A 14,242-nucleotide genomic window follows, 5' to 3' on the forward strand; every position below is an offset into this window, starting at 1 on the left:
AATTTTTCTGTAACTATAAGTTCTTTTTAAAAAACAAAACCTTTAAAGACCCATTACACAGCTGTTCTTTGCCTCAGGCGATGGCATCAATGTTAGGTTAGAACAGAAACTACTTACCATATTGTAGGTGGCTCAGAACCTTCTATTTCTAAGTAATCATACTTTTCTTCCATTTGGAAATCCGTAAATATGAGTGAAATTGTGTCCCCAGGCTCTGCTACAATGGTCCAAGTGCAATCAGCATTGTTATGATACTCGTTAGGAAAACTAGGGCTTGAAATGATGCCACTGGATCCTCTCATTGTTCCTCCACATGCGTCTTCAGCTGTGAAAATAAGAACAAGATGTTCAGTTATAAGTCATTAAGGGAAATGCAATTAAAGCAATTCCGTTAACATTTTTGGATAAATATAGCAGTCCAAATATTGTGACACCAAGTGCATACTGTACTAGTAGAGATTAAACAAAATGAGAAGTCCATGAAAACATTTTCAGCACATACATAAATATAAACCCTGTCTTGACAATGTTATAACCATTAGTTGAAATAGCAATGAAAGCAAGTCAAAAATCTACAGTGCTAGTAGATCTCAGGACAAGACCAAGATTTTCTTTTCATTGATTAGGTGATGAATAAAACAAAAGCAACATCATTCTTAAGGTTTGTCATGCAAAATCTTTAATCACTTTGGACAGGTTTATGGTAGGGCTGAGCTTTGTTTTTATTTTTTTAATGTAGGTACATACAAAATAAAGAAACAATTTAAGAGAGAATATAATTTTTGCCGGTGGCATGTTTGAAAGCTATTGAAAGTGTGAAATTAAACATTAAATAAAAATACATCACAGGGGCGCCTGACTGGTTCAGTCAATTGGGCATCTGACTCTTGATCTAGGCTCAGGTAATGAACTCACAATTCATGTGTTCGAGACTCACATCAGGACCTGTGCTAACAGCAGGAGCCTGCTTGAGATTGGTCCTCTTTCCCTCTCTCTCTGCCCCTCCCCTGCTTGTACTTGCAGGCATTTGCTCTCACTTGCTCTTTTAAAATAAATAATTAAATGGACACTTGCTAAATAATACATCATATATCCAGGAAACTTTAGAGAGAAATAACATAGTAACTAAAATCTTTGATAACATATTCCCTGTAACTCCACTAAATAATGTAAACTATTTTGCTATGTATTTATATATGTATATACAATACTATAAATAAATTTTCTACTAACTTTGTGTTGGGACCTAAAGTCCCCATTTCTCAGAGGTCATAGGTTCTCCCCAAGTCTACTTTTGGCCAGTGGTGTATTCTAACAGAGGGGTTACATGACCATCTGTGTTTAGTGTGAGATATATAAGGTAAACTTCCTTGTTTTACAACAGTTTTTAGGACATTCAAATTAACAGGTTATTAGTTTCTTGTTCAATAAATTGTCTCAAGATTTTTGTTGCTTTCTTGAGTCACTCAGAAAATTCCATCAATTCAAATCAAATGTTGGGAGAAAAACTCTGGCTCTATCATGACCAGATCTATGATGTAATACTCCATAACTTTAATAAATAGAGATGGACATCATCCTATTTAACCTCTCAATGGTCTAGGAATAGCAAAATGCTTTGGTACTAAGGGACAACATTAGTATTACACTGTATGCATCAAATAACATTAGGTTCTTTCTGACACTATCCATTTAACCCCGTAATTCAAAGCATAAGTACATTGCTTTTAAAAGATATTTAATTTTTATCACCCACTACTGTAAAACTTATATTTATTTTTATTGCATGACCTTTCTCTTAAATATGTTGGGTAATTGGAATGAACTTGTCATCCTGTCTAGACTATGAAACACATTACTACAATTTTCTTCCCCGAACACACAGTATTTTCCCTCAATACTTTTACTTTAACCTCTGGTAAACATACCTGCACTCCCCTAGCCCTGACCTCAAATTACTTCTAATCTTTGTCTTCCCTGGACCAATACCAGTATTGAGTAGTACTTTGGAAATAAAATGTTACACTATCGTATGTTTGTAGTATAACTAGTACACAACCTATTCAAACCATAGCTCTGTGAGATACTTATTTCCCCGTCTCTAGATACAATATTAGACAAACATAGAACATTGTAGTTGACATTCAGATGAAAAAAAAAATCTTTTTTCATTCAAGAATCTCAGTTCATTGATTAATATGTCTAGTCCTACCTACATGAAAAATAACTGACTTCATTGGATTAAGACTCTTGGCTCTCCATAGCTTGGGTTTATGGCAGATGGGGCAGAGGTAAGGCAGAGGTGTGGTCTCTTCTTTCCTATTTTTCCCTCTTAGCATTTTTGTTCATCCACCCCTACACACCGAGCATTCTGTGATTCCTCCTAGAGTTTGGAGTAGAAGGGATTAGGGGACATGAATCTTTTTATTTGCCTGACACTGATTTGGTACCATTTGCAAGGGCTTTGGCAGATGATTAAAGAAAGATGCTCATGAGTCTTTTCATGGGATCCTCAGAGGTGTCCCAATCAGTTCCCTTGTTGTGGGGGAATGTGTCTGTCTGGCTGCCTACATTTCTCACTTATACCGTGGGTATAGAATAATAGACTTCCATCTCTTTCCAATTATGAATGCTTATCCTTCCAGGTGGGGCTCTTGGGCAGGATTTAAGACAATTCGAGACCAGAACTCCAGCACAAAAACACTTCATTTGGTCAAATGAAAACATACCTCATTTATTCATCCTCTGTGGAATTGCAGTTTCTCCCCAACTGCAGCCTTATGGCTTTATAATCGACATTTAAGTATTTCAACCATGGTTTAATAATAATACACTGTGTCCCCAAAGCTACAGGGCATACAAATCAATTTCTCTGCATGGTTTCCTTGAAGTTCCTCAATGTAGCCTCACAGAAGAGGGAAATCAACCCAAACTCCTGATACATGAGATGGAGCACAACTTGTAAAATAGCTCTTCCTTGGGAAGTTTTTATTTTACAGCAAAATAATTTCAACTCGAAAGTATGAGTGCCTTGCACTTGAAAACAAGGTGGGAACTCAGATCTTCCAGCATTGAAACCAATGCTCTTACCAATTCTTGTATCAAGTTCTTTGTTCAGTACTTCTGTTTGATCTCTTTATTACTACAGAGACTAACAGAGCATCAGTATGTGACAAAATTGTGAAATAGGTAGGTTGCTTTTAGTACACGTTAGATATACAATAGTTAGCCCTATCTGAACATTATAACCCTTATATTGTGATTTGGCGTAGATTTAATACAATACTTACAAAAGCCAATACATTTTCTATAATCATAAACTGTTATAGCAGAATGCATTACCTAAACCAAAATTTTTATTTTATAATGGAGCTAGAACAATTGAAAGGCAGCATTAGAATAAGTTATGAAACCCTTAAATCCAGTGCTATGCTTTCTCTGCTAAGTAATATTGCCTGGTCACTGGTCAAAGTGAGTTGGTCCTTGAGTTCCTTCAGCATCATTCTGTCTTGGCCACCACATTCGCCTGTTTGATTTGTGTTGTCTGCAACATCTTCTGTCCAACAATTCACAGAAAGGGCAGGATTCACAAAGTTTGTTCAAGAGAACCATTTCTTAACAGACTCCAGACACACATGGGATCATATTGGTTATTTTTACACTTTCTGCGGGTTTTAAAGTCAATTCATTTGGTCATATGTTCAAGAAATATCCATTGAGATCTATAAGGTACAAAGTGGAACTGTGTTAGTCTCTCAGGCTACAGCGATGATCAAAAGTTAGGGTAACCTCTGCCCCATGGAGCATTCTGACAATTAGAGTGTGAGGTTCTAAACAAATGAAAACAAACACTTAAAATTACATTTCTGCCAGGCCAGGGAAGAAGGAGCATTTAGTACTGATGTCATATATTTGGGCTTTGAACTAGTTAGGGCATTCAGGAACAGATTCTCTGAGGAAGTGATGCTAGATTAGAAACCCAAAGGGTGAACAGCAGTCATCAACTAGATGAGAAGCAGAATGAAAAGTGTTCTGGGGCGCCTGGGTGGCTCAGTCGGTTGAGCGTCCGACTTCAGCTCAGGTCATGATCTCACAGTCCGTGAGTTTGAGCCCGGCGTCGGGCTCTGTGCTGACAGCTCAGAGCCTGGAGCCTGTTTCAGATTCTGTGTCTCCCTCTCTCTCTGCCCCTCCCCTGCTCATGCTCTGTCTCTCTCTGTCTCAAAAATAAATAAACGTTTAAAATTAAAAAAAAAAAAAAAGAAAAAAGAAAAAAGAAAAGTGTTCTCAGCGGGTGCACTGACACTTCCACTGGAGGAAATGGGCATTCTCCAAACAGAAAGGAAAATCCGTGTGCTGTTGCCAAGACAGTGAGGGTCTCGGTGGTACTAAATAGGGTTGGAAGGGCAAATAGGGGCTATATGTGGTAGAACCTTTCTGACAAGATTATGGAGTTTCTCCAGAGAAATGGAAAGTTACTGATGGGTTTTCAGCAGAGATGGCATGATTGGATTTGGGTGTTGAAAATATTCTGACAGCTCTTTGGAGATGACAGAGGGGAAAATCGAGGATCATATTAGGGGGCTGAATCACGAGTTCGGGCAATTTTTTTCCATGCTTTATTGCTTTCAAAAAGATAAACAATCTCTTCTTTTTCAGTGTCTTAGCATATTTTTATCTCAGTATCTTCAAAAGATTAGTTAGATCTTTGGAGGTACGTAAGAATAAATAGCATCATGATAAAATAAATTGGAATACTCCTCTTAGGCCTGTTTTTAACAACAATATTTTTTCACCTAAATAGTAAAGCAATGTGATTAAATATCTTAGACTTCTCTTGTAGTTAACTAGAAGTTATGTTGGCTTCAAAATGTAATTGCTTATTATTTAAAGAATATAGAGGATAATAATAAGCTTGGTGGTTACTCTGCTCTTGTTCTAAGAAAGGTGTATAGGTTATAAGATTTAAAGTACGCTACTTTAAAAACTACATGCATGTATACATAAGCTGGATGATGGAGAGTTGTATGTTAAGAAGCTCCCAGAATCAATCTGTTGTACAACAGGAAGAAAACAACCAATTCAGCCAATATAATCACTGAGCACAATGTGGTCTTTTAAGAAAAAGCACTCTAAAAAATAATCTTTTTGACTTAGGACTTATTCCAATTGTCTGGGGAAAATGCTATCAACTCTCTCTTAAGTTCTTAATGTACTCAAATCTATTGATAAAAATTATGACATTTAAAATCAGATTCTATTAAAATTAATTTTCCTTGTTTATAATCTTATGAAGCTATCATCAAATAACTTCCACTCCTGAATTTTAAAATAACTGAATTTATGTAAACTTAGTAAACAATCTCTTTAATCTCTTACCTGTAGAGCAGGGAGAAAGTCCCAAATAAAATCAAAATTCATTGTATTGAAGTATAAATATTAAGAAAAAAGTTCAATATTTTTCTAAGAATTAAATTATTTTCTTTTAATTTCTATGACACTCATTGAGATACTGAAAATACCAGAGCTTGTTTGGGGTTTGAGTATGAGACCATACATTTCATTTAAATCTTGCAAATTGGAACGGCTCCAAACCATGACAGTTAAAAAAAAAAAAAAAAAAAAAAAAAGGATAAAAAACTAAAAAACAAAAACAAAAAACACTTAAAACAGTTTTCTGTAGCACATCTTTTCAGATATTGATCTCATACTGTGCTCAGCCCTGCTATTGGCTTCTTCTGAAATACCTTAGGGATGGGGTACAGGGGTGATAGGAAATAGACTTGTTTATCAATAAAGAGAAATTAACTGTAAATTGTAGAAAATGTGTACACTTGAATTCCAGATGCTAAGCATTCAATCCAATACCAGACTATATCATGGGAAAGCTTTTGCAACTCTCCCTTGCTAAATCTCAATCTTCCATTAGTAGTCAAGTAAAACTGACATCTATGTGGGGATTCTTGTTCCTTTGAAGACAGACATCACTGTTGTACCTCTTGACAAACTATTTCAATAACATTAACAAATTATCCATTGTATTACATATGCAGAGCAACCATTTCATTTCTATACCTCTCCCTGTTTGCATTTCATGGTTCAGCCTTATGCATCTTTGTACTTAAGGAGAAACACTTTTCTCATAGAGAAGAAAACTGAGCAACAGAGTAGTTAAATTGTACATCTTCTAGAACGGTGGTTTTATGTTTTTCAAGGCACAACACAAAATGCTGTTCCATGTTTTAAGGAAAAGAGAAGTAGATTTTTGATGATTATAGAGAAAATTAAAGGGTTGTTACCATTTTCATTTCTCAGTCCGGTTCCTTCAGCTGCTTTTATACCAAAATAGATAAAATTAAATTCATCAGAGATGTATAACAACTTGAAGAAAAGCCTTCATCGTTCATCCAGATGAACACCTCACAGAAAGGGAAAGAAAGCTAAGCATAATGGCATTCAACATTGAGGGTTTATTCCTAAGTACCCTAAATACTCAAATATGCTTTGGAGAAAGTATCTTGCCTTGATTTACCTTCTTAATTTATCTTCTTAAGAGACATGTTTGGAAATAAGAGGGTAAGCTCTTGCACTGTTGGTGGGAATGCAAATTGGTGCAGCCGCTCTGGAAAGCAGTGTGGAGGTTCCTCAGAAAATTAAAAATAGACCTACCCTATGACCCAGCAATAGCACTGCTAGGAATTTATCCAAGGGATACAGGAGTACTGATGCATAGGGGCACTTGTACCCCAATGTTTATAGCAGCACTCTCAACAATAGCCAAAGTATGGAAAGAGCCTAAATGTCCATCAACTGATGAATGGATAAAGAAATTGTGGTTTATATACACAATGGAATACTACGTGGCAATGAGAAAAAATGAAATATGGCCTTTTGTAGCAACGTGGATGGAAATGGAGAGTGTGATGCTAAGCGAAATAAGCCATACAGAGAAAGACAGATACCATATGGTTTCACTCTTATGTGGATCCTGAGAAACGTAACAGAAACCCATGGGGGAGGGGAAGGGAAAAAAAAAAATAGGTTAGAGTGGGAGAGAGCCAATGCATAAGAGACTGTTAAAAACTGAGAACAAACTGAGGGTTGATGGGGGGTGGGAGGGAGGGCAGGGTGGGTGATGGGTATTGAGGAGGGCACCTTTTGGGATGAGCACTGGGTGTTGTATGGAAACCAATTTGACAGTAAATTTCATATATTAAAAAATAAATAAATAAATAAATAAAAATAAAAAAATAAAAAATAAAAAATAAATAAAAAATAAAAAAATAAAAAAAAAAGAAATAAGAGGGTAAGGTAACGAACGCACTAAATAATATGTCGATTTTTTAAATATTCAGCTTAAAATTTCCAAGAAATAAAAAAAGCATTCATTCAATGATTATTTAAATTATTTAAAGACTTGGGGGAAAGAAATCTTTAAATCAAGACAGAGCCATGACAAGAGTGCATGAGTGGCTCAGTCAGTTAAGCGTCTGACTTTAGCTCAGGTAATGATCTCCCAGTCCATGAGTTCAAGCCCCGCATTGGGCTCTGTGCTGATAGCTCAGAGCCTGGAGCCTGCTTTAGATTCTGTGTCTCCCTCTCTGTCTGCCCCTTACCCATGTTCTCTCGTTCTCTCTCTCTCTCTCTCTCTCTCTCAAAAATAAATAAACATTATTTTTTTTTAAAAGAGGGAGCCATGGCATAACAGGGAGCAAATTTACATGCTTTTCTTAAAAAAAAAACATAAAAACTGAGAAAAATAAAACTTTTTAACATTGCACCAGGGCCATACAGAATTGTGATTTCCAGAAAGGAGAGGAGTGAAGGTAAGAGTCCTATAACTGCCTGGCTTTCTATCTAGAAGCACTTTCAGGACCAGAGACCAGGACTATAAGTATAACATGATGTTCAGGAAGCATGATGTTCCCATAGTAGCAAGACAGGATTCCAGAGAGAGAGCTCTGCAGAAAAGAACTCACAAAACCTGCAACGTAATGACTTGGGTATTTGCTAAATACAAGCAAATATATACGTAAAGGGTGAAATTCCATAGGGACTGGCAAAGAGAGACCAAGGATCTTTGTGCTGAACGGCTCCAAGAGAACACACAGTCTTGAATAGTTGGCAAATCCCTCCAGGTAGGGTAGAGAGTCCTTTTTAAATAACCAGAGCATTCAGTAGAAATTTCAGAAGGAAAGAACTTCATTAGAGATGCTAAACTATCCCTAAAGTTTACTCTAAAACTGCCCTAAGGAATTTTAAAAATAAACTTCAAAAGACACTAACTGAACCAAATGTAACTTCATTTTGTATCAGGAGAAAACTCAACATTCTTTAAACGATGATAACTAAATCCAGACACTCAATAACTTAAAAGTTACAACGTTCAACATCTAGTAAAAAATAAGTAGCCACCTCAAGAAGTAGCAAAATATGACTCCTTACTAAAAGAACTATTATTCAATAGAAACTGAACAAAAATGATCAAGATGATGGAATTATAACTATTTTCTTCTATTTAAAGCAAGGGTTGATGTAGTCCGGAAGATGGCGGCATAGGAGGACGCTGGGCTCACCGCGCGACCTGCTGATCATTTAGATTCCACCTACACCTGCCTAAAGAACCAAGAAAAATGCCAGAGGATTAGCAGAACGGAGTCTCTGGAGCCAAGCGCAGACGAGAGGCCCACGGAAGAGGGTAGGAAGGGCGGCGAGGCAGTGCGCGCTCCACGGACTGGCGGGAGGGGCCGGGGCGGAGGGGCGGCTCACCAGCCAAGCGGAGCCCCCGAGTCTGGCTGGCAAAAGCAGAGGGGCCAGACGGACTGTGTTCCGACAGCAAGCGCGACTTAGCGTCTGGGAGGTCATAGGTTAACAGCTCTGCTCAGAAAGCGGGAAGGCTGGAGGACAAAGGGAGGGAGAGCTGCTGAGCCCCCAGACGGCAGAGCTCAGCTTGGCGGGGAACAAAGACGCTCACCAGCGCCGTCTCCCCCGCCCATCCCCCAGCCAAAATCCCAAAGAGAACCAGTTCCTGCCAGGGAACTTGCTCCCTCCGCGCAAACACCCAACTCTGTGCTTCTGCGGAGCCAAACCTCCGGCAGCGTATCTGACTCCCTCCCGCTGCCACAGGGCCCCTCCTGAAGTGGATCACCTAAGGAGAAGCGAGCTAAGCCTGCCCCTCCTGCCCCCATGCACCTTGCCTACCCACCCCAGCTAATACGCCAGCTCCCCAGCACCACAAGCCTGGCAGTGTGCAAGTAGCCCAGACGGGCCATGCCACCCCACAGTGAATCCCGCCCCTAGGAGAGGGGAAGAGAAGGCACACACCAGTCTGACTATGGCCCCAGCGGTGGGCTGGGGGCAGACATCAGGTCTGACTGCAGCCCGCCCACCAACTCCAGTTATACACCACAGCACGGGGGAAGTGCCCTGTGGGTCCTCACCACTCCAGGGACTATCCAAAATGACCAAACGGAAGAATTTCCCTCAGAAGAATCTCCAGGAAATAACAACAGCTAATGAACTGATCAAAAAGGATTTAAATAATATAACAGAAAGTGAATTTAGAATAATAGTCATAAAATTAATCGCTGGGCTTGAAAACAGTATACAGGACAGCAGAGAATCTCTTGCCACAGAGACCAAGGGACTAAGGAACAGTCACGAGGAGCTGAAAAACGCTTTAAACGAAATGCAAAACAAAATGGAAACCACGACGGCTCGGATTGAAGAGGCAGAGGAGAGAATAGGTGAACTAGAAGATAAAGTTATGGAGAAAGAGGAAGCTGAAAGAAAGAGAGATAAAAAAATCCAGGAGTATGAGGGGAAAATTAGAGAACTAAGTGATACACTAAAAAGAAATAATATACGCATAATTGGTATCCCAGAGGAGGAAGAGAGAGGGAAAGGTGCTGAAGGGGTACTTGAAGAAATTATAGTTGAGAACTTCCCTGAACTGGGGAAGGAAAAAGGCATTGAAATCCAAGAGGCACAGAGAACTCCCTTCAGACGTAACTTGAATCGATCTTCTGCACGACATATCAGAGTGAAACTGGCAAAATACAAGGATAAAGAGAAAATTCTGAAAGCAGCAAGGGATAAACGTGCCCTCACATATAAAGGGAGACCTATAAGACTCGTGACTGATCTCTCCTTTGAAACTTGGCAGGCCAGAAAGGCTTGGCACGATATCTTCAGTGTGCTAAACAGAAAAAATATGCAGCCGAGAATCCTTTATCCAGCAAGTCTGTCACTTAGAATAGAAGGAGAGATAAAGGTCTTCCCAAACAAACAAAAACTGAAGGAATTTGTCACCACGAAACCAGCCCTACAAGAGATCCTAAGGGGGATCCTGTGAGACAAAGTACCAGAGACATCACTACAAGCATAAAACATACAGACATCACAATGACTCTAAACCCGTATCTTTCTATAATAACACTGAATGTAAATGGATTAAATGCGCCAACCAAAAGACATAGGGTATCAGAATGGATAAAAAAACAAGACCCATCTATTTGCTGTCTACAAGAGACTCATTTTAGATCTGAGGACACCTTTAGATTGAGAGTGAGGGGATGGAGAACTATTTATCATGCTACTGGAAGCCAAAAGAAAGCTGGAGTAGCCATACTTATATCAGACACACTAGACTTTAAATTAAAGGCTGTAACAAGAGATGAAGAAGGGCATTATATAATAATCACAGGGTCTATCCATCAGGAAGAGCTAACAATTATAAATGTCTATGCGCCAAATACCGGAGCCCCCAGATATATAAAACAATTACTCATAAACAAAAGCAACCTTATTGATAAGAATGTGGTCATTGCAGGGGACTTTAACACCCCACTTACAGAAATGGATAGATCATCTAGACACACAGTCAATAAAGAAACAAGGGCCCTGAATGATACATTGGATCAGATGGACTTGACAGATATATTTAGAACTCTGCATCCCAAAGCAACAGAATATACTTTCTTCTCGAGTGCACATGGAACATTCTCCAAGATAGATCATATACTGGGTCACAAAACAGCCCTTCATAAGTTTACAAGAATTGAAATCATACCATGCATACTTTCAGATCACAATGCTATGAAGCTTGAAATCAACCACAGGAAAAAGTCTGGAAAACCTCTAAAAGCATGGAGGTTAAAGAACACCCTACTAATGAATGAGTGGGTCAACCAGGCAATTAGAGAAGAAATTAAAAAATATATGGAAACAAACGAAAATGAAAATACAACAATCCAAACGCTTTGGGACGCAGCAAAGGCAGTCCTGAGAGGAAAATACATTGCAATCCAGGCCTATCTCAAGAAACAAGAAAAATCCCAAATACAAAATCTAACAGCACACCTAAAGGAAATAGAAGCAGAACAGCAAAGGCAGCCTAAACCCAGCCGAAGAAGAGAAATAATAAAGATCAGAGCAGAAATAAACAATATAGAATCTAAAAAAACTGTAGAGCAGATCAACGAAACCAAGAGTTGGTTTTTTGAAAAAATAAACAAAATTGACAAACCTCTAGCCAGGCTTCTCAAAAAGAAAAGGGAGATGACCCAAATAGATAAAATCATGAATGAAAATGGAATTATTACAACCAATCCCTCAGAGATACAAACAATTATCAGGGAATACTATGAAAAATTATATGCCAACAAATTGGACAACCTGGAAGAAATGGACAAATTCCTAAACACCCACACTCTTCCAAAACTCAATCAGGAGGAAATAGAAAGCTTGAACAGACCCATAACCAGCGAAGAAATTGAATCGGTTATCAAAAATCTCCCAACAAATAAGAGTCCAGGACCAGATGGCTTCCCAGGGGAGTTCTACCAGACGTTTAAAGCAGAGAGAATACCTATCCTTCTCAAGCTATTCCAAGAAATACAAAGGGAAGGAAAACTTCCAGACTCATTCTATGAAGCCAGTATTACTTTGATTCCTAAACCAGACAGAGACCCAGTAAAAAAAGAGAACTACAGGCCAATATCTCTGATGAATATGGATGCAAAAATTCTCAATAAGATACTAGCAAATCGAATTCAACAGCATATAAAAAGAATTATTCACCATGATCAAGTGGGATTCATTCCTGGAATGCAGGGCTGGTTCAACATTCGCAAATCGATCGACATGATACATCACATTAACAAAAAAAAAGAGAAGAACCATATGATCCTGTGAATCGATGCAGAAAAGGCCTTTGACAAAATCCAGCACCCTTTCTTAATAAAAACCCTGGAGAAAGTCGGGATAGAAGGAACATACTTAAAGATCATAAAAGCCATTTATGAAAAGCCCACAGCTAACATCATCCTCAATGGGGAAAACCTGAGAGCTTTTTCCCTGAGATCAGGAACACGACAGGGATGCCCACTCTCACCGCTGTTGTTTAATATAGTGCTGGAAGTTCTAGCATCAGCAATCAGACAACAAAAGGAAATCAAAGGCATCAAAATTGGCAACGATGAAGTCAAGCTTTCGCTGTTTGCAGATGACATGATATTATACATGGAAAATCCGATAGACTCCACCAAAAGTCTGCTAGAACTGATACATGAATTCAGCAAAGTTGCAGGATACAAAATCAATGTACAGAAATCAGTTGCATTCTTATACACTAACAATGAAGCAACAGAAAGACAAATAAAGAAACTGATCCCATTCACAATTGCACCAAGAAGCATAAAATCCCTAGGAATAAATCTAACCAAAGATGTAAAAGATCTGTATGCTGAAAACTATAGAAAGCTTATGCAGGTAATTGAAGAAGATATAAAGAAATGGAAAGACATTCCCTGCTCATGGATTGGGAGAATAAATATTGTCAAAATGTCAATACTACCCAAAGCTATCTACACATTCAATGCAATCCCAATCAAAATTGCACCAGCATTCTTCTCGAAACTAGAACAAGCAATCCTAAAATTCATATGGAACCACAAAAGGCCCCGAATAAGTAATTTTGAAGAAGAAGACCAAAGCAGGAGGCATCACAATCCCAGACTTTAGCCTCTACTACAAAGCTGTCGTCATCAAGACAGCATGGTATTGGCATAAAAACAGACACATAGACCAATGGAATAGAATAGAAACCCCAGAACTAGACCCACAAACGTGTGGCCAACTCATCTTTGACAAAGCAGGAAAGAACATCCAATGGAAAAAAGACAGTCTCTTTAACAAATGGTGCTGGGAGAACTGGACAGCAACATGCAGAAGGTTGAAACTAGACCACTTTCTCACACCATTCACAAAAATAAACTCAAAATGGATAAAGGACCTGAATGTGAGACAGGAAACCATCAAAACCTTAGAGGAGAAAGCAGGAAAAGACCTCTCTGACCTCAGCCGTAGCAATCTCTTACTCGGCACATCCCCAAAGGCAAGGGAATTAAAAGCAAAAGTGAATTACTGGGACCTTATGAAGATAAAAAGCTTCTGCACAGCAAAGGAAACAACCAACAAAACTAAAAGGCAACCAACGGAATGGGAAAAGATATTTGCAAATGACACATCGGACAAAGGGCTAGTATCCAAAATCTATAAAGAGCTCATCAAACTCCACACCCGAAAAACAAATAACCCAGTGAAGAAATGGGCAGAAAACATGAATAGACACTTCTCTAAAGAAGACATCCGGATGGCCAACAGGCACATGAAAAGATGTTCAACGTCGCTCCTTATCAGGGAAATACAAATCAAAACCACACTCAGATATCACCGCACGCCAGACAGAGTGGCCAAAATGAAGAAATCAGGAGACTATAGATGCTGGAGAGGATGTGGAGAAACAGGAACCCTCTTGCACTGTTGGTGGGAATGCAAATTGGTGCAGCCGCTCTGGAAAGCAGTGTGGAGGTTCCTCAGAAAATTAAAAATAGACCTACCCTATGATCCAGCAATAGCACTGCTAGGAATTTATCCAAGGGATACAGGAGTACTGATACATAGGGGCACTTGTACCTCAATGTTTATAGCAGCACTCTCAACAATAGCCAAATTATGGAAAGAGCCTAAATGTCCATCAACTGATGAATGGATAAAGAAATTGTGGTTTATATACACAATGGAATACTACGTGGCAATGAGAAAAAATGAAATATGGCCTTTTGTAGCAACGTGGATGGAACTGGAGAGTGTGATGCTAAGTGAAATAAGCCATACAGAGAAAGACAGATACCATATGGTTTCACTCTTATGTGGATCCTGAGAAACGTAACAGAAACCCATG

General features: G+C 38.8%; 1 protein-coding gene across 6 annotated transcripts in view; it reads right to left on the bottom strand.

Moving 5' to 3' along the window:
- The window catches only part of CSMD3 (CUB and Sushi multiple domains 3), a 1,263,431-nt gene that overhangs the window by 877,415 nt on the left and 371,774 nt on the right, over positions 1-14,242 (bottom strand). For all 6 annotated transcript variants that reach the window (XM_058698868.1, XM_058698869.1, XM_058698867.1 and 3 more), the window contains exon 5: positions 118-325. In XM_058698868.1, coding sequence (XP_058554851.1) covers positions 118-325 — 208 coding nt within the window. The remainder of the gene's footprint in view (positions 1-117; positions 326-14,242) is intronic.

This window comes from Neofelis nebulosa, chromosome 14, assembly GCF_028018385.1.
Source record: "Neofelis nebulosa isolate mNeoNeb1 chromosome 14, mNeoNeb1.pri, whole genome shotgun sequence".
NCBI lineage: Eukaryota > Metazoa > Chordata > Mammalia > Carnivora > Felidae > Neofelis > Neofelis nebulosa.